Genomic DNA, 21,937 nt, shown 5'->3' with positions numbered 1-21,937 from the left:
CACATTAACTAAGCAAAAGATGACATGATACAATCTCTTATCATATTTCACTATTAAGGAAAACTTTTGGTCGAAACAATGTAATTGCCAAATGGACCAGCGTTTTTATTCAATACATAAAGGAAAAAGAAGAGACGGCCAGACATAACCATCGTCGACTTTTTTATAAACTGAATTACGAAAGGGCAGAGCAACAGACTGATTAATTGTGACAAATATATCCAATTATATATAAGCTGCATCCCTACAAAAATTATGCACCATGTATGACATTCTCTCCACTAAGCAAGGGACCGAGCATAGACGCAGCATAATCTATTCAAATCCTCTACCCATCTCTGGCTTGCTGACCATAAATATTTGAATGATCAAAACTCTCTCTTCGGTATTGACAAGCAACTATTGGGGTCCAATGGAGTTAGTAGGCACTGTGTTGACCACACTACGAGTCCTCCCTATTCTTGGTATTGAGAACATACTAAACAGGCCTGAACTTGTATTTCCCGTGGTCTCTCCGGAATGTGTTTCACTGCCATTAATCTCCTGAGACCCAGAATAGATTGTTTTAGGTTAGGTTTGACCCATATTGAAGTTTGAGACTTAAGAGGGGAAGGGAGGCAGAAACTTCTTTACCTTCAAACCGGACATAGATTGGGTGTGCTGAAGTGGACCACGAGACTGTCCAAATGTAACGTCAGTATTTGCTAAAACCAAGTTCAGTTTCTAATCCAAAACTCTAGTATGAGATTGAACAAACCTGTTGTGCTCCATTAGAAGTTGAAGATGACTGGGATTCACGGGGAGAAGCAGGAGGCAAAGATAAAGTCTGCTAACATCAAAACAGAGAAATAAGCAAAAGAATAGAACAAAATCAGTAACCATCCCAACAATGCAATTAACAGTTGAAATTCATCACGAGCCGAGATAAAAGATTTAGTCATTTACCCTTGACGATGGTGTCACAGGAGCTCCCTCAAGGGCTGGCAATGACGTCGTTGATGGGAAAGCCTAAACATAAAAGAAGTATGTAAATAAGATGAACATGTAGATTATGTAGCCAATTCCTAAAATGCACTACAAAAATGGAGAAGGCTCATGCCTGATTGGATTCTTGAATTCTTCGGTTCTCCCGACACTGAGCATGCAGAGCCCCAACTCCTTTAAGCGTGATATCCTTCATGGATAGCCAAGAAATTCAAATTCAATCAACACAATGCCTGATGATCAAAAAGATGTGCACCTACGACTGCTGCAAATGTTACCTGATTTCCCTCTATACGATAGACTTTGCTTGCCTGAAAATTACAAAGATCACATGATCACCTCTTTTTATTCTTTTTCTTGTTTTTTGAAGGGAGAGCAAACTGGTGAACATATATGCAATCACTGAATTTTCTCACCAGAGTTTCAACAGCATCGAAAACAGATTTAACGTCATCCTTCATAATTGCTGTACCATCTTGTAGTTTAGTCACCTAAATATTATGTATGATATATCATGAAGCAAACAGTCATAAAGCCTTGACAACGCAGTGAAAGTAGTATTTGTCCACATTCAATCTAACATACCTCTCGTCCTGTTTCTTGAATGATTTCTGTATTCGCATCCAAACTACGACCCATCTGGTCAATTTTTGAACCTAAATCCTTTTTTGTACCCTGTCATAATATGTTGAAAATGAGTACTAGCACAAAATTGTTGTTCTGGTACTAAATTAAAATATGTACTAGATCATCATAACAGACAAGAATAGAGTTTAATGGAAATATTTAAAAAATAGTAAGCAAACAGACTTCAAGAGCACTAGAGAAAATATGGGAAGTAAGAACTTGCATCGAGTGATGCGTAAAACCCATCGATCTGGGTGCCAACATTATTACATGCATCTGATAAGCTGCGCCTTGTAGCAAACATAAGATCTGGAAGTTTCCAGCCCTGAGAATATTGCATAAAAAAATTATTGACAAGGAGATTCAGATACGAAAATACGAACAAGCAACTATTTTGGATAGCTGAGGAATGATGAAGTCAGATTACCTTCCACCATACATATCCGTAGCCTATCACCCCAATTATAATTATCAGACCATACTTTCTACCACCTGGGAATTGAAGAAATTTGTTAAAATTTAAAACTTTTAAGCTACAATTTACAGTAAACAAAGACCAACGTCACATATATGAAATGACTTGCTAAAGCTAGGGATAGATCATGACATAGCTAGAAGATTAGAGCAGAGAGGGATACAAAACTTCAACATAAAAATTCTAGAGGACCTGATCCTGCTGTCGTGACAATAGTGATAGGTCTGTTTGAACCCAGCAACTGCAATTCACGCCTAAGACTGTTAACCTACAAGAAAAATAGAGATAAGACAAGTAAATCTAAGTCCTCCACACGCCTATCTTATCCAGCACTATTTGATAACTTATCCTCATCAGTAAGTAAATAAATCTCAAACAAACCTGGGCCATAAGTGTATCATTGTGGGGCTTGCTAGATGATTTGGCAGGTTCTTCTTGTTTCAGTTGCCTAAATACCATCTATCAAGAGAAATAAACCATAACCATTAACCCATTTTTCCAAACAACATCGTCATACACACAAGGAACCGCCAAGCTTTACACCCAATATTTCATAGTAAAATGGAAACAGAGAACACTTTTTGAAATCAGAAGGTCGGTGAAAGATGATGAAAAGCAGTGTGACATAGATATAAATATACCTTAAAAGCCCCCGAAACAAAATTGGATACATCCGGTAAGCCCCCTTCTTTAGCAAGCACTGACCCAACAAGACCTAACGTAAAAGCAAGATAGATGAAAACATCAAACTTCTGCACTGAATTTATCAATACAGTAAAGATAATCTATCATCGACGGTGCAGTAACAACGAAATTTAAACATAAATATGTCTTCCAAAGAGGTCCTTGAGAGTCAAAAATGATTCCTTTATTTCAGATAGCTCGAAGAAACTAAACCCACAGATGAAAACAAACAAACAAAACCCAGTGGAGGACACTAAAAGTTCAAAAAGATTTGAAATTTGAGCTGAAAAATTAAGAGCCAGTCAAGCAACAGTGATCATTCCAAAGGGTTTATCAAAAAACCCTAAATTTTTCTCATTCTCTAATTGCGATTACACATAGACGAACCGAAATCAGAAACCAGAGACGAATTCGAGCACCGATCAAATTAATTAACCAGTACGAAAAATTAAAACCTCCCGATAAATGAACATACCTGCACCGATGAGGATGGTGAGCTTCCCGAGCGGAATAGCCATGACGAGTACTCAAACCCTGCGAGCTTGTATAGCGAAGAACTAAGGTGGCAGATGAAGCCGCATAAGACGATCGAAGAAAGAATTAGGAAGATGAGCTCCGGAAAAGTACACGGCGATACAGATTCGGTCTTGCGACGACGGAGGGAGGCGGCGAGGAGAGAGAGAGAGAGACTCAAAATTGTCTTGTCGAGGGGACAGTGTTCCACAAGTGACTTGAGAGACAATTTTTTTTCTTCCTTCATTTTATTTTCTTTTTTCTTAGTATTTTTATTTTTATTTTTTTTTTTCTCTGGGCCGAGAAATATCAAAATGGAAATGACAAGGCCTTAAGAATATGCTCTGAGAAGATGCCCATAAGGTTACTTCCGGTTTGAATTCGGTTCGGATAGATATTGTTAGGTTCTCTGATCTAACATTTTGGTTCGGTTTGGATAAGTTTATCCAAATTTATAAAAATAAAAAGGTAGTTGTGGTAACAGGTTTTTATAAACTTCTATATCCTAACTTAACCTAAACTTGGGAATATGAAAATACAAATTAAATAACCTAAAGTTGGGACATAAATAAACTAGAGATTTAGTTGCTAAAAATATATAAACGAGACACACAATATTTGAGAAGTGCCTAATCAAACAAAGACATTTCTCTTGGCCCACCTTCTGAAACTATGCAACCTAATCCTTAGGTCATCCCCAACGGAGGTTTTAAGGAGGAGGTTTTAAGAAAAAGTAGGAAAAAAATAAATCAGAAAAGAAAAAAAAAGAGAAGAGCTCCTCTTATTTAGTATACTCGATTTTGGATTAGAGACTGTGACGTGTAGGCGCATAGTTGGGTAAAAAGTTTAATCGAGAGCAAATTTTTTTTTTTTGCATTGTGTTCTTTCTCTTCCTCTCTCTCTCTCTCTCTCTCGCAAATCTCTCAATCGGAGGAGATTTAATCGGTTGGAATAGTTGGAGATGGAGTCGGAGAAGACTGGAATCGAAGGAGATTGAACTGGAATCGAGTCTTGTTCCCAGATTGAATCTTAGTCAGTATGAGGAACACATGAACCGTGGAGCTGGGATCTATGCTGTTCTTGTGCATCAATTTGAAGGACATGTCGCTGGTTGGTCTTCCTTCAAATTATCTTATCCCTCTCACTTACAATGTTCCCATGTAAGTAATTCTTTTCAATCTCCCACGGTTTTGATGGAGTAGCCTTCGATACACGATCATGCCATTGCGTCTTCATAGCTAGAAGAATTAAGGAGTTTTGTAAACCATTGTTTAGTTCAAATTACTGATGGTTTTGGCTTGAGATGAGTTAATGTGTAGAAAGGTATAGGCTTGATGGGGTTGATGGTTTGTTTTTATTGTTTAGCACTAGACATCGCACCTTGCGATTTTGCAGGATAAAGAAGCAGAGAAAGAGGGTGATGGTTCGAGGAGAGGGCTTCGGGCTTCGGTTCCCTGCAAATTCTCCACGAACACGAACAAGTACTCTCCTAGCTACAAAAATGAACCTATTTGTTTGGTTTGATTAGAACAATTTCTGTGTAGCTTTCTTATTGTCTCAAAAAATTGTGCAAGCTTCATTGTTATGCTTATGATTGTTGTTGTGATTTAGCTGCTCAGTTGGAAATCGTGTTGGCTTATTACAAAAGTTTTGATATGTTTTTGTTCATTCTTTGTTAGGGTGTACTAGTTTTATTTTGTTGCAGGCTTGGCTTGATATTGTAAGCAAGAAAGATATGTTGAGGATTGTTGTTTTGTTTGATAGCTTACCAACGGAGTTGGATTTTGAGAGGACACGAGGGAGACAAATTGCACAAGAGACAAGTGGAAAAGTTCAGTATGGTGGAGGGCGTCAACCTGCAGTTTTAAGAACCTTCAGTCAAAGACTCTGTATTTTTTCACCCTCGCCGCTGGAATCCCGCAAGCTGATGCAAACTGCAGCATGTTCGTGAATATCTCATCCTACGATGCGAGTTACTAAGAAGTGTGTGAGCTCGGTTATTCTGAAAATTGATCTGACATTGTTTTGTTTTGGACAACTTTGGCATGTTTTCATTTTTGTTTCAATGTAGACTGCATTTATTTGTTTTATACATTTTTCATTATGGAAAAATTTTAATTTCAAAAAACTATATTTTCAAAAATAAGAGACTCAAAATTATATCTCACCATTGGAGGGGATAATTTTAATTAGGAGATGAAGGGTTCTTATTTTTAAAACAGTACATAATATATTTATTAAAAATTCAAACAGTACCTAAGAGGCTCAAAATTAAAACCCCCAATGGTGATGACCTTATTACTTTGTTCCCAAGCAAAAGGATAAAATGGAAATACCAAAAATGTGTGCTTTTTCATTAACATAGAGAGTGAGGTTGTTACCACCAACCCAAGTGAGAAAGAATATACAGTAGAGCCTGAAGCAAAGTAACACAGTTTCAAACAAGTTCAATCACAAAGAACAGTAATGAAATATATGTCTGCGTTTTTAACAGAGTTAGGTGACTTAACAATAAAGACACTTTAAAAATAGCAATTCTTATTACACAAAAGTAGCTTTTGATTGATCGATATGGCTTTTAAGGGTTCGGATTCCACAAGCTCAAGAAACGCGAACTGAGTAAACCCAAAACGTCCGGCAACAACTTCCTCGCCAAACCCTTATTGTGCCCGGTCACTACATTCTTCATCGATTTCTCTGTTTCCACCGTGAGCTTCAGAGGTTCTGTGATCTTGGCGATGGGTTCTTCCGATTTATCTTTCTTCTTTGCTCTATTCCTGTTTCTTTTGGATTTGTGTGACGCTGAGGGGCTGTCGCTGGTGGTGAGATGATCTTCGAAGGCTTCTATGATCTGGTGGATGAGTTCACGGTTGGGCGAAGAATCCCATCTAGACCAGTAACTGGTGTAGCAATCGAAACATCCGCAGTCAAGAAGAGGAACTTTATGAGTTCTCTTCTTCTTGCTAGATACGGTGGTGGAGAGTGACGTGGTGATTAAGTAAGCAAGGACTTCTTGATCTTGGGAAGAGAGAACCGAGACCAGAACAAGAATCGCAGCCGGGAGAAGCTTAAAGACAGAGGGAGAGTTATCTCCACTTGAAGAAGAAGATGGTGGAAGAGGAGGAGGCAGAGGAGATGGGTGCACTTTACCTTTCTTCATTACTTTTCACATATATGTATCTTTACAGACGTTTTCTTTTCTATCTCGAGAGAGAGAGAGAGAGAGAGATGAGATGAGAGTTTTCTTTGATGCGTTCTTTTTGGCAGATAAAAGAAGAAACAGAGCTATGTAGTATAGTATATCCTCTTTTTCATGTTTACTTCTACTCCATTTATACGACCCACCTAGCGCGTTTGTCTCACGTCCCTTTTCAAAAATAAATTCAATCATTTTTTTTTTCTTTTCAATATGTATCTCTAATCTCATACAAAAACAAAGAATAACCAAATTTTAGAAAATTATTTAAAATATAAGAGTAAAATAGCTAAATCACAATGAAATTTTTAGCAAAATATAAGAGTTTTACTTTTTTTTTTTTTTTAAGTTTTAAAGAACAAAAATAACTAACAAGTAGATGATTGAGTCATTGACCTACCTACATTAAAATTGTTTATAAAAAATAAAAGTTGATTAATTATAAGCACGGTGAATGTTAGCCGTGATTGTGATTTGATGAAAGCGAAGCCATCTTGCACGATAGCATGCCATTTTATGTTTGTTAATTGTTAGTTAGCGATTGAACTATGTCTCTTACGGATCACATCAGTATGGCCGAACCCTGGAGTAAATCCCACAAAGTTCCAAGTCTAACTCTTGCAATATCTTAGGAACAATTGTTTTGTTAATGAGTTTGATCAAACTAATCAGATATGGATATCATTTGGCTAAAAGGAAGACACATAAACAAATAGTTGCAAAACCCTTTGGAAATACTAATAGAAAGCAAAAAGGGCCAACTTGTGAATTGAATGAATTATTTTATTCTGCAATAACCCTTCACTTAAACATACCAACACAAATCACAGATTTTGGCCAAAGGCATAACCTTTGGGATACATCAAAAGGCTCCAAATTTGTCAAAATTGTATTTGTCCTTAACTATTCAATTCCATCATATATATCATTAACGCAATTGTGAGAGAGAGCCTTTGCATCTTTCTCATTAACTCACTCTTTTGTCTAATTCGAAAATGTCATCGTTTTCTTCGTCTCTCTCCTGCCCTACCTACCGCTCCCGCACCTCGTCGTCTCCTTTCTTGTCGACTCATCATCATCCTCATCATTCCTTGATCAATGTTGTTGACCCACGCCGGTCACTCTCCTTCCACTCCGCTTCTCCTCAGGGGCCAAATCTATCTGAGCTCTGTGTTAGATCGCAGCAGAGGAAGTCCGTTCAGAGCTCTGCTCTAGTGCAAGATGGTAACTTTAACTGGATTCTCAATTGGGTTTTCTTCTTTTTCCCTTGCTTTGCCGGTAACTTTGAAGCTTTGTTATATATATATATATATATATATATATATATATATATATAGGATTTGATTTCACTAGTTCATCAGTGTGCTTGATTTAGATTTGATTCTCTTATACAAGACAAGAGTCTCCGGTCTTTAGACAGAACCAATACATGTAATGTTCTCTAATACGCTTACAATTGTGTGTTTAGGCTCAGTAGCCACCAAGTCAAGCCCCGCTGAGGAATTGAAAGACGGATTGGTAACGATTCCTACAATAAAAGCAGAGAATGTTGTGGCGGAGTCTAATGGCGAGGGAAACCAATCAACAGTTAGTATCACGGTGGTCGGAGCCTCTGGTGATCTTGCCAAGAAGAAAATATTCCCAGCCCTTTTCGCACTTTACTATGAAGGCTGTCTTCCTGAGGTATAATACAACCCTTCCTCTCTTTCTTTCTTCCTTTCTCGTGATTGTTATTTAATTGATTCATGTGGTGAGCTGTTTTTTGGTTGCAGCATTTTACAATATTTGGATATGCGAGGAGTAAGATGACAGATGCTGAGCTTAGAGATATGGTTAGCAGAACACTGACATGTAGAATTGATAAGAGGTGAATCATTTTAGCTTTTTGTAAAAACCAACAAGACATTTTGGTACTTATGGTTTCTTTTTAGTTTGGTTCTTTTTATTGCAGAGATGGTTTGTTTAAGATTTAAGTGTTATGTTTCAGGGCAAACTGCAACGAAAAGATGGAAGAGTTTCTCAAGAGATGTTTTTACCATTCGGGTCAGTATGATTCTCAGGAACATTTTGTTGCATTGGACAAGAAGCTCAAGGAGCATGAGGTATTTGATGTTTTCCTCTACTTACTGTGTTTTTCTGCCTTCCTCATCACTTGGACACAGAAGTGGGGAAACTTTGAATGTTTCTTAAAAATTAGTAAAAACTAGAAAAGTTTGGTCTTCTAACTTTTTAGCTTCTTATGTGTCCTTATTCATTACACAACTTATTGCAGGGTGGGAGACTCTCGAATCGCCTATTTTATCTTTCTATCCCTCCAAATATCTTTGTCGACGCAGTGAAATGTGCAAGCTCCTCTGCTTCATCTGTCAATGGATGGACTAGGGTCATCGTAGAGAAACCTTTTGGCCGAGATTCCAAAACCTCGGCTGCTTTAACAAAGTCCCTTAAGCAGTACCTGGAGGAAGACCAAATATTTAGGTGGAGATATTGTGCTTAAGTTATTACTAATTATTGGTATTGATGATGGTTTTAGATACCTAGCTGATATGGAATGTTGATCCTTACAGGATAGACCATTACTTAGGAAAGGAGCTAGTTGAGAACTTGTCGGTTCTTCGATTCTCAAACCTTATATTTGAACCGCTATGGTCAAGGCAGTATATAAGGAATGTGCAATTCATATTTTCTGAGGATTTCGGCACTGAAGGACGCGGAGGGTAATCGTTGTTGTCTTCTGTCTTAATTTTTAATTTCTCTTCTGTGTTGAAGCCTATGTTTTAAAACTCATCTATTCTTCTAATTCAGGTACTTCGACAATTACGGAATAATAAGAGATATAATGCAGAATCATCTACTTCAAATATTAGCTCTTTTCGCCATGGAAACACCTGTTAGTTTGGATGCAGAGGATATCAGAAATGAAAAGGTTTACTATCTTTCCCTTTCTTATAATTATAATTTGGTTGAGTTTAAGGCAGTATTTTGAAATCCTTGCATCAATTCAGGTAAAGGTACTACGTTCAATGAGGCCAATACAACTTGAAGACGTGGTGATAGGACAGTACAAGGGGCAAACCACAGGAGGAGTTACTTATCCAGGCTATACTGATGATAAAACTGTGCCAAAAGATAGCTTGACCCCAACATTTGCTGCTGCTGCACTCTTCATCGACAATGCAAGATGGGATGGTGTACCTTTTCTTATGAAAGCTGGGAAAGCACTACACACCCGAAGGTACCAAACTTAAAAATTTCTTGGAAGTTTTCTTGATTTGCCTTTTCCATCAGTAATATATTTTGCGTTTATTGATACAGTGCGGAGATAAGGGTGCAGTTCAGACATGTGCCTGGAAATTTATATAACCGGAATTCTGGTACTGATCTTGACCAGACCACAAATGAGCTTGTCATTCGCGTACAACCAGATGAAGCTATCTATTTGAAAATCAACAACAAGGTCCCTGGTTTAGGAATGAGATTAGACCGGAGTAACTTGAATCTTCTCTACTCAGCTAGGTGAGTTGAGAAATAATGAAGAAGAGCTTTTACGTTTTCATAGCATATATGATTCCCAACTCGATAAAGTTGTGTTCTTTTGTTGTTGAAGGTATTCAAAGGAGATCCCAGATGCATATGAGAGGCTTCTGCTGGATGCAATCGAAGGCGAACGCAGGTTGTTCATAAGAAGCGATGAACTTGACGCTGCTTGGGCGCTGTTCACTCCATTGCTCAAAGAGATAGAAGAAAAGAAGACAATTCCAGAATTCTATCCTTACGGCAGTCGTGGTCCAGTCGGTGCCCATTATCTAGCCGCAAAACACAAGGTCCAATGGGGAGACCTAAGCCTTGAATCTTGATCAGTGAAAGAGTGGAAGAACCAAGCAAACATTTTTTGTTCATAGAACCACGTCTAAGATTTCTCATTAATTTGTGTTTGTTTATGGGGTACCATGGAAATTTTCTTCACTTGGGTTTTCTTTCGTTTACAGAGATAGAAGTGGGTTTGTTCGATTTTGTACCTTGAATAATAAGAAAGGGTTTCTGTTTCCACCATTTTAGACTTCAATGAAGCAAATAAACCACTAATTAACGTAGCGTCTGCAAAGACTTGAGCAACTTGATTCTCTATACACATACAAAAAAAACAAAGAAAGAATAGTTAGAGCTTGTGTTCTTGATCTTGGAGATCATCTGATGCACCTTGAGGCCATTCCAGGAACTTATAATGCAGAAGAGACGGAGGTAGATATGTCTGAGCTGCCGCAGAAGAAGGATCATTGGGAGGATATATATACTCTTTTCCATAGCCAAGTTCCTTCATTAACTTGGTTGGAGCGTTCCTCAGGTGTAGAGGCACCCCTTCATTCTGTCCAACCGAGTCCTTCACAACCTTCTGTGCAGCTCCTATTGCTCGGTAAACTGCAATGGATTTAGGAGCCAGTGCCAAGTAAGCGGTGCATTGCGCGAGAATTACATTGCATTCAGGCATACCCAAGAAATGTGAAGCTTGATAGCACGCAACCGCCTGAGTAAGAGCTGAAGGGTCGGCAAGGCCAATGTCCTCACTTGCAAACCTTATAAGTCTTCTCGCAATGTAAAGTGGCTCTTCACCAGCCTCAAGCATTCTAGCCAGCCAGTAGATTGCAGCATTAGCATCTCCTCCTCTCATGGACTTATGAAGAGCACTTATGAGGTTGTAATGTTGTTCCCCTGCCTTATCATAGGCTAAATGTTTGCATTGAAGAGCCTCCTTTGCATCATCAATAGACATAACAGCCCCAGGTCCGGCTCTAGCGGTAGCCATGGTAGCTGAGATTTCCAAAGCATTCAACGCGACTCGTGCATCACCATCACAGTTATTAGCCAAGAACTCAAGGACAGAATCATCTACCTCAACGTTATTGGAGAGCCCTCTCTCACAATCATCTACAGCTCGTCTAAGAAGGGTCTCAACATGATTGGGTTTCAAGGGATTCAGAGTAAGAACTCTACAGCGAGAGAGCAATGGAGTGATCAAATGAAAAGATGGGTTCTCAGTGGTAGCTCCAATGAAGAGGATACTACCATCTTCAATAACAGGCAAGAATGAATCTTGCTGTGACTTGTTAAACCGATGAACCTCATCCATAAACAAGACAGTCCTCTTCTTACCTTCAAGATTGAGCCTTTTGGCACTCTCAACGGCGTCTCTAACATCTTTGACTCCACTAGTAACAGCAGACAAGGAGACGAAGCGATACAGAGACGGGTCCTTTGAGGAATTGATGAGAGACTTGGCGATTGAGGTCTTCCCGGTCCCAGGAGGACCCCAGAAGACAATGGAAGGGAGGCGATTAGACTCGACGGCGGAGCGGAGGAGAGAAGCGGGGGAGAGGAGATGGTCTTGACCTACAACGTCGTCGAGAGTGCGAGGACGCATACGCTCCGATAACGGCTGGTGTTGTTTGCGGTGGCTGGAAGATGAGAGCTTGGGGCGCTTGTTGGAATCATCACCCACGAAGGGGATTAGGGTTTTGGCATTGGGGCGCTTGCCGGAATCATCACTGACGGTGGGGGTTAGGGTTTTGGAGTTGGGGCGGAGGAAGCGGTCGAGTTTGGGCTGTGAAGTGGCGGTGGTGGTTTGTGGGGAAGAACGGTGAGAGAGAATCCAGTCGGTGGCTTTCTGGATGGAATCCCCACCGGTGGCCGTTAAAGCTTCGGCGGCCAAATCGCTGGAGAAACCCATGCTCACTAGCTGCTCCATCTTCTGTCTCTACTCTCGAAGTGATAGACCAACAGCTTTTGTTTTGCCAAACCAGTAAACAGAACAGAAGATATAAAACTCTCTTTCAACTTTTGAACTACTATCAGATGTCGACTTCTCCAGTGCCAGTGGCTATCACACACTAGTCAGATGTAGTGGCTGCATCAATTAAGATCTTAGCATTTGTAACGAATATGAACCAAAGTACTAAACAATTTCTCAACTGAAAAAACTATTATTATTTTATTTCCTGTGTTCCAATGTGATGGAAGCTATGTGTATAAAGGACCTATACGCCTAAGCTTGAGCAAGCTAATCTTTACATGTAAAGATACTGTACACAAAAAGAAAGAAAGAGAAGGAGTTAAAAATCATCAGCGCGGTGGATCTCTCCCATAAGAATGCGATTGCTGGTGACTTTGAAACCAAGAAGAGCTGGATCTATCTGCCTCCCTTTCTTCCCTTTCTTCTTCCCACCTCCACCTTTGCTTCCTTCAGTTGCATCAGATGACTCTGCTGCCACTTTCTTCATGCTATTACTCTTCTTCAACATCTCACTGAACGATGCCTCTGACGTTGACCCTTTGTTTCCCGCTGCTCCTGATTCCCGTCTCACACCTCCTGATAATATTTGTTTACAGAATGAGTCTCATTTTCCATAAATAAAGCCCCAAACGACAAAGGATCCTTGAGATAAATTTACCTTCAGTTCCAGTATACGAACTTGCTGCTGTCCTGCTAGCCGTGTCAGACATACGCTCGAGCAATCCTTCATGCGATGATGAAGAATGGGACGAGGGAGGCCTTTTTAACAAAACCGAATCCTGCCCATGTGATGGCACTACCAACCTACAAACAATCACTTCAAAATTTAATCGGCAGGAACATAGAGGTATCAGGGTGCTTTACTTATCCAATCTACTGGTTGCCAAACGTCGGAATACAAAAGTTACCTATCCTTCTTTCTATCTTCTCCAACCGAGTTGTCACTGTAGTGGTCTGCAGCAAGAGAATATCAGGATAAGCCTTCATAATAACAAAGCAAATATCAAGCTCCCATACCATGAATTCAGCGAAAACGAAATCTTAAAGATGCAATTACTCTGGAAACAAACATACCTGAGATATTGAAAGAAGACTGTTGGCCAAGCGTAGCAACAGGAAGCTCCCCTTGAACCAGGGACGTTAATACTGCTTGCTTGCCCATTCTGTCTTGGGCTTCATATGACATCATCCTTCCCATTTTCTCATTTTTAGGCGGCACATTGTTCCAAGTTTTGATGTCATTTGCGTCCTTATTCATAGCAAACATATTACTGATGGCTTGGGTTTCATTCAGATTGGACAGCCCACTATCAATAATTCCCGAAAGCAAGGAACTATTACGGTGCAATGATCCCATATTGTTCCTATCTCCCGGTAATCTGTTGACCTGTTCCTCGGAAGCTGCTCGATCCCCGAGAGCAGAAGCGTTTAGACTACCACCATGGTCTGAAAGTCCACCAAGTGTTTGAATCCCTGGGGTAAGGCCTAAAGGAGCCATCCGGTCATAGGGATTTCCCCGGTTCATGCTTGGTGACTCAGCAGATTGATGGCCGGGTCTCTGGTGGAGCAACTCCATAAAAAGCTGCTTTGACCTGTCTTCTGTAGAACCACCTCTCATCCATGAGCTGGAATCTTCACCCGGTCTCCTCATTTGAGATTCGGCCCAGTCACCAGGCATTTGTGTATCAGCTCCAGGCCAGCGTCCTTCCATTGGTTCCAATTGTGAAAAATGAGGTTCACTTAATGGTATACGGTGATTCTGATGATTGAAACCCAGAGTAGAATTTCCCAATCTGCCCGAAGATTGCATGTGGGCAGTAGCATCCCGCATATCCAAACCCTGAGAGAGTCCAAGACCATTTACTGCATCCAGATTCAGCCCCGATGCACTTACAGGTAAGGATGCTGATCGCTCAAATGGAAGACCCTGCTCGAACAATTCTTGTCGAAGATGTTGCTGATACAGAAGGTTACGCTCAAGTTGACCAAACTGATCCTCAAAGGGTGGCCTCTGCTGCTGTTGATGAAAGTCTAGTGGTCTAAATCCCGTCGACGACCGCGAACGATGGATCCCAGGATGAGTTCTTAAAAGCTGATCATTATGGTCAGATGGCCACAGAGGGTCAATATGTCTCTGTTCCTCCAATAGTGTATTGTGCCTTCCATTTGCCAATTGCATCAGTTGCTCTTGCTGCAGCAGTTGGTACTCCAAAGACCGGCTTGATTCAGATTGCAGTTGTCCGTGTTGAGATTGCATTTGTCCATATTGAGATTGCACTGGTCCATATTGAGATTGCATTTTTGTTGAAAGTAGGTGTTCAATTAGCTCCCTCCGATGACCTTCATGTGGCAATTGCCCAATATTTCCTGCAGCAAGTTGCTCAATGTATGGTGCAAAATTTTGTGACGGATGGCCAGAGCCTTTCTGCAATTCATTTATTAACTGCTGCTCTAACAACATCTGATCAACACTGTTGGATCGAGGGAAGTCATGTGACTGCCCAAACCTTGAATCAGGAGTCTGTCCTTGTAGAATCTGTTGAAAATGTAACTGTCGAGCATGAGACTGTTGTTGCTCTTGTAAGAGCTTCTGATGTAACTGATGCTCTTGTTCCAGCTGATGCTGTTGCAACTGAATCTTCTGCTGCTGTTGCAACTGAAGCTTCTGCTGCTGTTGCAATTGAAGCTTCTGCTGCTGCATCTGGAGAGCTATTAAATGCTCCAGATCCTGAGCTTGATCACCTCTATATGAATGCGACAGCATATCCCGATTTTGGAATTGCTGTTGGTGATGTTGATTTGATGAAAGTTGATCCCCAAGGTTAAAGCGGTTGGAATGTTCAAACTGCGCCATCCGGTTAGCAGCCAGAGAATCAAGGGACATGTTGGGATCAATTTGTGTATTTCTTCGGGAATCAATGGGCCAATTGTCTATTGAACCAGTAGGCTCCCCCATTGCATCATAAGACCTGTTTGGTAACAGGTTAACTGGTGTACTACCATTCTCTAGCTCAGACCACAACACACCAAACGGGTGCAGCTTATTCTCACTCTGATTTTGAGTAGCAGCCTTAGTTGATTCACCAGGAATAGTAGACTGACCAGGAAATTCACTTAATGCATCATGCACACTTGCAGAGGATTTAACCGACGCATAACCAGAACCTCCAGCTCTTCCTGGGAATACAATTTCTGATTTAGAAGAAAATAAAAAACATTCTTAGTTATGATGAACACAGAAATAAATATGAACATGAAAGCTTCTCCACAAGTATATGAACCCAAAGAAAGAAAAGGTTAGCAGCAGAACATACCTTCATCTTGAGCAGAGAAGTCCAAGAAACTTCGGTCCTCAGCATGTGGTGGTTTCACATAAACTTCAGACTCAGATATTCTCTGAAAATTATCCTGAGCTGAAGGGTTGTTATACGCAGAAAAAGAACGCGACGTGGCAGTTATAGCGGATGAATCATTGGATTCTGCTACAGGTGCAATTGATAAACCAGCGTCTGAATCTGCTTTTAAAGTCGTCTCTTCAAATTCATTCTTTTGGTCACTGATATGGGCATCGATGCTTTCTGCCTTCAAATATGACATGACCCTGCCTAGATCTTGAAAAGGAGTTCCTTCTGGTGCATTTGCCAAGCGAACCTGTAGGTCCGTCCCAAAAAACCCTTGTTCAAACCATGAAATAATGTCAGAACCAATGAAAGGTCCCTGAATTACTCCTTGAGGATCAATATACAAGAACAAAAACTCCTCAGGTGGCATAGCCCCTTCTGAGTGATTCACTTCAATATCTGGTTGCTGCAGCTTGCCCATATAATCTTGCTCGAAAGAGGCAACAACGGATTCACTCCCATCCAGCGCAGATGATTTAGTAAAAGCGGATCTAACCGCTTCAGGACTTCCATGAGAAAGTTGATAACCAGCTCCAACAGATCCATAACTCTCAGAAGCCACTGAATTCAATCTTGAGACGCTTGACGCACCCCCCAGACCTCCATTTTGACTACCAAGTAACCCTACAATAATAATATTTTTGACTTTTGTTCAGAATATATAGGACATTAAAAAAATCCAGTAAACTCATAAAGATAAGACATTTTCAAAACAATATATGATATGAAAGACCCATTTGATATATATCAGACACGTACCAGAATCACTATTTTGCATGGAAACATTGTCACCATTCACAAACCCTACCAAAGAACTATCCGCTCTTGTTTCACCTGAGTCAGGTATGCGGCATTTTACTGCAGTAACATCCAAAAGACCACGGTCAGAGAAGCATTCATCAAATTATGCTAGGTGGAAAGATAGAGGCCAAGCAGCTAAAGACAAGATAACATACCCATGCTGTTTTCACCACCTGAGGATTCTTCCTCAGATGGAGTGTAAACCTCGCTACTAATGATCCTTCCCTTCCATATGCCGTTAAGGCTTGCCTGATAGATAAGATACCCGTCAACAAACTCAGTTGAGAATAAGAAATAAAAAACACTCATGAAAAAGGGCAATGGAAGCCAGTTCTCAGTGGTTACCATACCTCTTCGTCGGCATCAGGTGCAATAAAAGCAAGAGGATTGATCAAAGCCACTTGAGTAATGGAGGCAACTTCCTCCATCTCAGTCGGTATCCTACCTAGGGAAGAATCAGGCTTCTGTTTTCTATACATGTCAAGCAACTTACCCCTTGGATACCGAAACATAGAGGCTGAAGCGCTTTGTTTACCAGGAATACTTTCATTTCCTAAAAAAGTACATGCACCAGCACCAATTGAGGAGGTTGACGAACCCCTCCCAACTACAGATGCCCTTCCTCGGCCCACAGTGAAGCCTAAATTTGGGCCCTCGGCTCGTCCTCTATCAAGTCCAAAGCCAGGTGCAGCGCGATAAGAAGTTGGCCCAGCAGACTGGGATTCCATCCTATGACGTGGCCTCCATTTGTCACGAGGGTCAGAGTCCCGTTCAGAAGTAGCACGGATGCTGCTAACCACAGATTGACTTTCACTATGAGGCTCTTCCTTGTCCTTGTTATTATTATCTACCTTCTCAGAACGGGTTTCTTTCTCTTTGTCATCAGGACCCCAGCGAGATGACCATTTGTTGTCGCGGCGAGGTTCATGTACAGCAGCACGAGAAGTAACATCATGCCACCTATCAGAAGAAGCAGTGGTTTTAGTGTCACCAGTTTCTCTAGTAGTTGGGACATTGTCAATGCGACGTTCAGTTTTTCTTCGATCAGCTTTCCTGACACCGAGTAAACCAGTTTCTCTTTCCTCTTCACGCCATCTGCGACTAGTTTCATTCTCAGGAACAATTTTCCTCCAGTCCTTTTTGTCTTCGGGTGCATCCAAGCGCCATGCATCCTTGAGATTAGGGTCACTTGGGTTTCCCATGGGCACAGGAGTAGGAGATCGAACATCCTACCACAGAGCCACAACAAGATCAGATGAAAGAGTATGTAAAAATGTTACAGAGAAACAGCAAAACTCATCTAAGAACTTGATACTGTCTAGATACGAAGCCTTATTAAGGTGATAAAAAGAGAAGAAACGTTAGGCATATAAGGTACTATACCATCTTGCTATCGCTTGATTTCGTGTAAAGCCACTGGGGAGACAAAGGAATGTTGTTATCTGAGGCCAATTCTGCACAAAAATAACAAAGACAAGCTAGTCAAATGGCTGAAGGAAATCTAACTAACCGAGTCAGGAAACCAATAGTGCAGAAATTAGATTAATGATTGGTTCTTAGTTCCTCCAGATCCCAAACTCTGGAATCGGAAACAAAAGAGAATTACGTCTGTCGTTTGAATCCAAAAATGAAGTTGCTAATGCATCTAAAAGCGGATATAACAAGGTTGCTAAAAGAAATCGTAGAACCCTAATCAGCACAACAATAATAGCTAGGTCAAATTGTGATGAATCTAATAGATATACATGGCTGCCGCATCCTATTTGGGAATTCAGATCCATAAACCAAACGATTACATTCGTTTCTCCGCATTCAAATCGGTCCAGAGAGAAAGAAATTCAAATTCAAATTAACGAAATCCAAAACAGAAGAAGAAGAAGACGACGAGGATTGAGAGGCGCTTAGGGAAGTACCTTTCAACTGATCAGATTTGGAAAAGATGAGATCGTCAGGCAGATCGAACTTCCCTTCGGCCATGGCAGGACTGGAACAACAACCGACTTCGAGATTACGTATAAAGAAGGAGACGACGGAGCGAGCGCAGTTGAAGAAGAAAGGGTTTTGGAGAGATTTGGCGGAGAAAGTTTTTTTTTGCTTGTGTTTCGATTTGCCTTTGGAAGAGAAGAAAGCTTTTCACGTTGAGATCGAGAGATCGAGAAAGAGAGAGAGAAATAAGAGAGTGAGTAAGGAAGGAGGGCGACAAAGGAAAGGCTATGGACTTCGCCCAATTCTTTTTTTCTTTTCTTTTTCTTGTAATTATCATAGTTATTTAAAAAAAAAAAAAATTATTTTAAGTTTTTACTGTTGTAACTTGTAACCACCTCTCATCATGTCCCAAAGATTTCAATAGTACGAATTAAAATTTATATATTTGGTATGTCATGTATTTGTTCTTAGCATATATACTTTTTAGATTGCCTGTATATAGATCTTCTATGAACTTTCAATATGTTCTTTTAACAAAAATAAAATAAAAATCATGATAAGACTTATATCAAAAGAGAACATATGGTTGGTTCCTTAGTTATATATTACATTATTTAGTATAGATGTAAACAAATAGCTAAGTACAAAGTTACTTCAAAATGTGATCAATCTTTAAAAGTAAAATTCATTTATTTTTACAATGGTTTTAAATATTGAAAACTAATAACCATATAATAATGTATATGCATTTTTTCCATTTTTTAAAAGAGATTCAACAAGAGAATTTTCCAGAATCAACACGAGAATTTTCCAGAATCAACACGAGAATTTGCCAGTACTATGCATAAATTCATGCTATGTTTGTTAAAGGTTTTTTTTTTTTTTTGCCAGTGCTATGTTTGTTAAAGTTCTTTAGTAGATATTACAATATTATTTTCATCAACATAAATTTTTTTATGTTTTTAAATTCATAGAAACGTATACTGAATAAAATTTATAGTAAAAAAAGTTGATATCTATCTAAAACGTGTCCATATATTTTTTGACATTAAAGATGCACTTAGCTAACCGATTTTCAACCAAAAAAAGATATAATGTTAGATCACGTTTTGGTTGTGTTTAAACGGTTAACATTTGTTTTAATTGAAAGTAACCAATAATACTAGGCACATAGCCACATAGTATGAATATTCAAAAATGAATATATGTATGTTAGTCGAGTTATTTAATGTTTTCAGTAGATCTGAAATACGTAAAAAATATATATATTTTTTTGCGTCATAAAACCTATATTTTCGAAAATGAATATAAATTCATTATAAAGAAAATTAGTAACATAGTTGATGATGTAAAGTGGTAAAGTTATTTTTAAGGGATAGAAAAACTGGTAAATGAATGATACAAAATAATTATGAACAATATGCAACATAACATAGTGGTTCTAAAGAAGTTGAGAATATTGTTTTTCTATTACTTTTAATAATTTTACTATAGGTAATTCTCAAAGTGGTAGTAGTTTGTATTTGTATCAATCGGGGGTTTGTATCGTACGTATGTCGTTGGACAAAGAAAGGTACTTTGAGTTAGTTGGTGAAAGTAATTTTGACCAAAACCCTAAATCAGTTGACTCAGACTCACACAGACACAGCCGGGAATTTCGTCGAACACTTGAGCTGCGTTTTTTAAGTTTTTTCCCAATGGCGCCTTTTGCCTAATTAATAAAAACCCTTTACTCTCTTCACAGAGAGATCTAACTTCTCCATTTTTCCCAATGTTCGGCACTCCGTCTTCCTCGCCGGCGTTCGGCACTCCCTCATCTACACCCGCTTTTGGCACGCCGTCCCCAGCCTTCGGTACTCCGTCATCCACGCCGGCGTTTAATACACCGTCATCCACTCCGGCGTTCGGTACGCCGTCAATTCCTTCCTTCTCCTCCAGCGGATTTGGCTCCTCGCTCTTCTCTACTCCCTTCTCATCTCAACAACCACAGCAACAACAACAACAGCAGCAGCAGCAGCAGAGTTCAATCTTCCAGCAACAGCCATCTTCTAATTTTGGTTTTCAGTCACCATTCAACAACTCGGCGCAGCAAACGCCTTTCCCAAATGCTCAATTGACTACTCAGATGGCTCCCGTTGCTCCAATTCCTTACTCTCTCGCCGATCGTGATATCCAGGTTTGCTATTTTTTCTTTAATCCCAGATCTAAACAAAATCCATAACCCTAGTCTTTTACATTGATTGTTTCTCCCTTTTGATTTAGGCCATCATTGAAGCGTATAAGGAAGATCCGACGAATGCTAAGTATGCTTTTCAGGTGTGGAAAATTCTAAAACCCTTAAGCTGTATGTTGGTTTTTTTGGGTGGTTATGTTGAACTGTTGTTTCCGTTTGCTTGCAGCATCTTTTGTTCAGTGTGACTGAACCACAGTACCGGGCTAAGCCTGCAGCAGTATCAGATGTGAGAATCTTCTTGATCTTTTCTATCATATCATGGAAATATGAAGCCTTCTTGTGTATAATGAATCTTGTTCTTAGTTTCTGTATGGCTTCTCCGGGAATCTCTCTGAATGATTGATTGTTTGTATTTGGTGGTAGATAATGTGGGCAGAGGCCATGAGCAAACTTGAAGGCATGGATTCAACAGAAAGAGAACGCCTATGGCCTCAACTTGTTCAAGGTTTCAAAGATCTTTCTCAGCGCCTTAAGGTAACATCTCATCACCTACAAAAGTTCTTATAGATATTGAAACCTAATGATATGTGAAGAAAAATCATTTATTTACCACACTTGACAAACGAATCTTGACACTATTTTTATATGGGTACCTGCAGCTTCAAGATGAAGTTCTCGTTTCAGATAGGGATAGAATAAAAACGACTCAGAGCAATGTTAAAATGGTGAGTTCTCATTTCACTACTCTTTCTCTCTCTCGTTTTATTAGTGGGATAATCTAACAAGAATATGTTTGATTTTGTTTTACAGCTTCAGAGACATTTGCAAGCACATACCTTTCCATCTATTGAAAGGTTGAGACAGAAGGAACAGAGTCTTCAAAGACGCATGTTGAGGGTAGGAGAAGTCGTCACATTAAAAGATCTGACCTTGTTATGTGAGTCCAGATTACAGTCAAAGTTACATTTACCCTTGTGTTATGAATTTTTTGCTTGAAGGTTATGAGGATAATAGAGAGCTTAGAAGGGAAGGGTTTCCGGTTACCCTTGACGAAAGGAGAGGCCGAACTGTCTGAGAAGTTGACTGCAATAACAAGACAGGTCTGTTTTCATTTTTGTATTTAACTTCTACTCAAGGTTCAGTGGTTCACAATGTTTGATGTAAACAAAATGGATGTGGATTACTGGATTCCCAGGTGAAAGGTCCTGGAGCAGAGCTTTCTAGGAGGGTGCAAAGTCTGCAGACAATATCTCGTGCTCAAGCAAATTCGATTGCTTCTGGTAGTTCCCTTTATCTCCCTGGGTCGACAAAAATAGACGAGCAGAGCCTGATCGATATGCAGGAGGTATGATATGCAACACCTTTGGTC

General features: G+C 39.8%; 5 protein-coding genes and 2 pseudogenes across 11 annotated transcripts in view; 3 read left to right on the top strand and 4 right to left on the bottom strand.

Moving 5' to 3' along the window:
• Positions 26-3,532, bottom strand: LOC104757047. Of its 2 annotated transcripts, none has more exons than XM_010479743.2 (14): positions 3,246-3,532; positions 2,728-2,801; positions 2,468-2,545; positions 2,279-2,354; positions 2,039-2,103; positions 1,835-1,936; positions 1,570-1,659; positions 1,401-1,475; positions 1,263-1,295; positions 1,100-1,174; positions 946-1,008; positions 758-829; positions 634-678; positions 26-543 (listed from the first exon to the last, which is right to left on the bottom strand). In XM_010479743.2, the coding sequence occupies exons 1-14, from the start codon at positions 3,286-3,288 to the stop codon at positions 400-402; spliced, it is 1,035 nt and encodes a 344-aa protein (XP_010478045.1). In that variant the 5' UTR covers positions 3,289-3,532; the 3' UTR covers positions 26-399. The 2 variants fall into 2 exon arrangements, with proteins under 2 accessions (XP_010478045.1, XP_010478046.1); XM_010479744.2 differs by having other exon boundaries at positions 85-543; positions 758-826; positions 3,246-3,531.
• LOC104757046 lies at positions 3,972-5,371 on the top strand. Of its 3 annotated transcripts, none has more exons than XM_010479740.2 (3): positions 3,972-4,443; positions 4,649-4,764; positions 4,963-5,371. In XM_010479740.2, the coding sequence occupies exons 1-3, from the start codon at positions 4,355-4,357 to the stop codon at positions 5,232-5,234; spliced, it is 477 nt and encodes a 158-aa protein (XP_010478042.1). In that variant the 5' UTR covers positions 3,972-4,354; the 3' UTR covers positions 5,235-5,371. The 3 variants fall into 3 exon arrangements, with proteins under 3 accessions (XP_010478042.1, XP_010478043.1, XP_010478044.1); XM_010479741.2 differs by having other exon boundaries at positions 3,974-4,443; positions 4,679-4,764; XM_010479742.2 differs by having other exon boundaries at positions 4,003-4,443; positions 4,679-4,764; positions 5,048-5,371.
• On the bottom strand, positions 5,617-6,674 carry LOC104759445 (annotated as a pseudogene).
• On the top strand, positions 7,418-10,565 carry LOC104757045 (glucose-6-phosphate 1-dehydrogenase 3, chloroplastic). Its single transcript, XM_010479739.2, has 10 exons — positions 7,418-7,703; positions 7,948-8,162; positions 8,252-8,346; positions 8,467-8,581; positions 8,752-8,957; positions 9,047-9,196; positions 9,285-9,405; positions 9,485-9,714; positions 9,795-9,995; positions 10,087-10,565. Exons 1-10 carry the CDS (start codon positions 7,475-7,477, stop codon positions 10,334-10,336), a joined length of 1,812 nt encoding a protein of 603 aa, XP_010478041.1. The 5' UTR covers positions 7,418-7,474; the 3' UTR covers positions 10,337-10,565.
• On the bottom strand, positions 10,546-12,362 carry LOC104757044 (annotated as a pseudogene).
• Positions 12,447-18,687, bottom strand: LOC104757043. 4 transcript variants are annotated; one of them, XM_010479735.2, is made up of 10 exons: positions 18,383-18,687; positions 17,853-17,923; positions 16,820-17,698; positions 16,625-16,718; positions 16,428-16,526; positions 15,582-16,292; positions 13,342-15,459; positions 13,176-13,221; positions 12,926-13,071; positions 12,447-12,843 (listed from the first exon to the last, which is right to left on the bottom strand). In XM_010479735.2, the coding sequence occupies exons 1-10, from the start codon at positions 18,444-18,446 to the stop codon at positions 12,587-12,589; spliced, it is 4,485 nt and encodes a 1,494-aa protein (XP_010478037.1). In that variant the 5' UTR covers positions 18,447-18,687; the 3' UTR covers positions 12,447-12,586. The 4 variants fall into 4 exon arrangements, with proteins under 4 accessions (XP_010478037.1, XP_010478038.1, XP_010478039.1 ...); XM_010479736.2 differs by having other exon boundaries at positions 13,342-15,444; XM_010479737.2 differs by having other exon boundaries at positions 16,428-16,502.
• The window catches only part of LOC104757040 (nuclear pore complex protein NUP54), a 2,608-nt gene continuing 698 nt past the window's right edge, over positions 20,028-21,937 (top strand). Inside the window, exons 1-8 of the mRNA XM_010479731.2 lie at positions 20,028-20,571; positions 20,658-20,711; positions 20,795-20,854; positions 20,992-21,102; positions 21,228-21,293; positions 21,379-21,465; positions 21,567-21,668; positions 21,764-21,913. Coding sequence (XP_010478033.1) covers positions 20,167-20,571; positions 20,658-20,711; positions 20,795-20,854; positions 20,992-21,102; positions 21,228-21,293; positions 21,379-21,465; positions 21,567-21,668; positions 21,764-21,913 — 1,035 coding nt within the window. The 5' untranslated portion in view covers positions 20,028-20,166. The remainder of the gene's footprint in view (positions 20,572-20,657; positions 20,712-20,794; positions 20,855-20,991; positions 21,103-21,227; positions 21,294-21,378; positions 21,466-21,566; positions 21,669-21,763; positions 21,914-21,937) is intronic.

This window comes from Camelina sativa, chromosome 17 (genome assembly GCF_000633955.1).
Source record: "Camelina sativa cultivar DH55 chromosome 17, Cs, whole genome shotgun sequence".
NCBI classification, from domain to species: Eukaryota; Viridiplantae; Streptophyta; class Magnoliopsida; order Brassicales; family Brassicaceae; genus Camelina; species Camelina sativa.
Note: the sequence above shows the minus strand (reverse complement) of the source record. Positions and strands in the feature narration are given on the sequence as shown.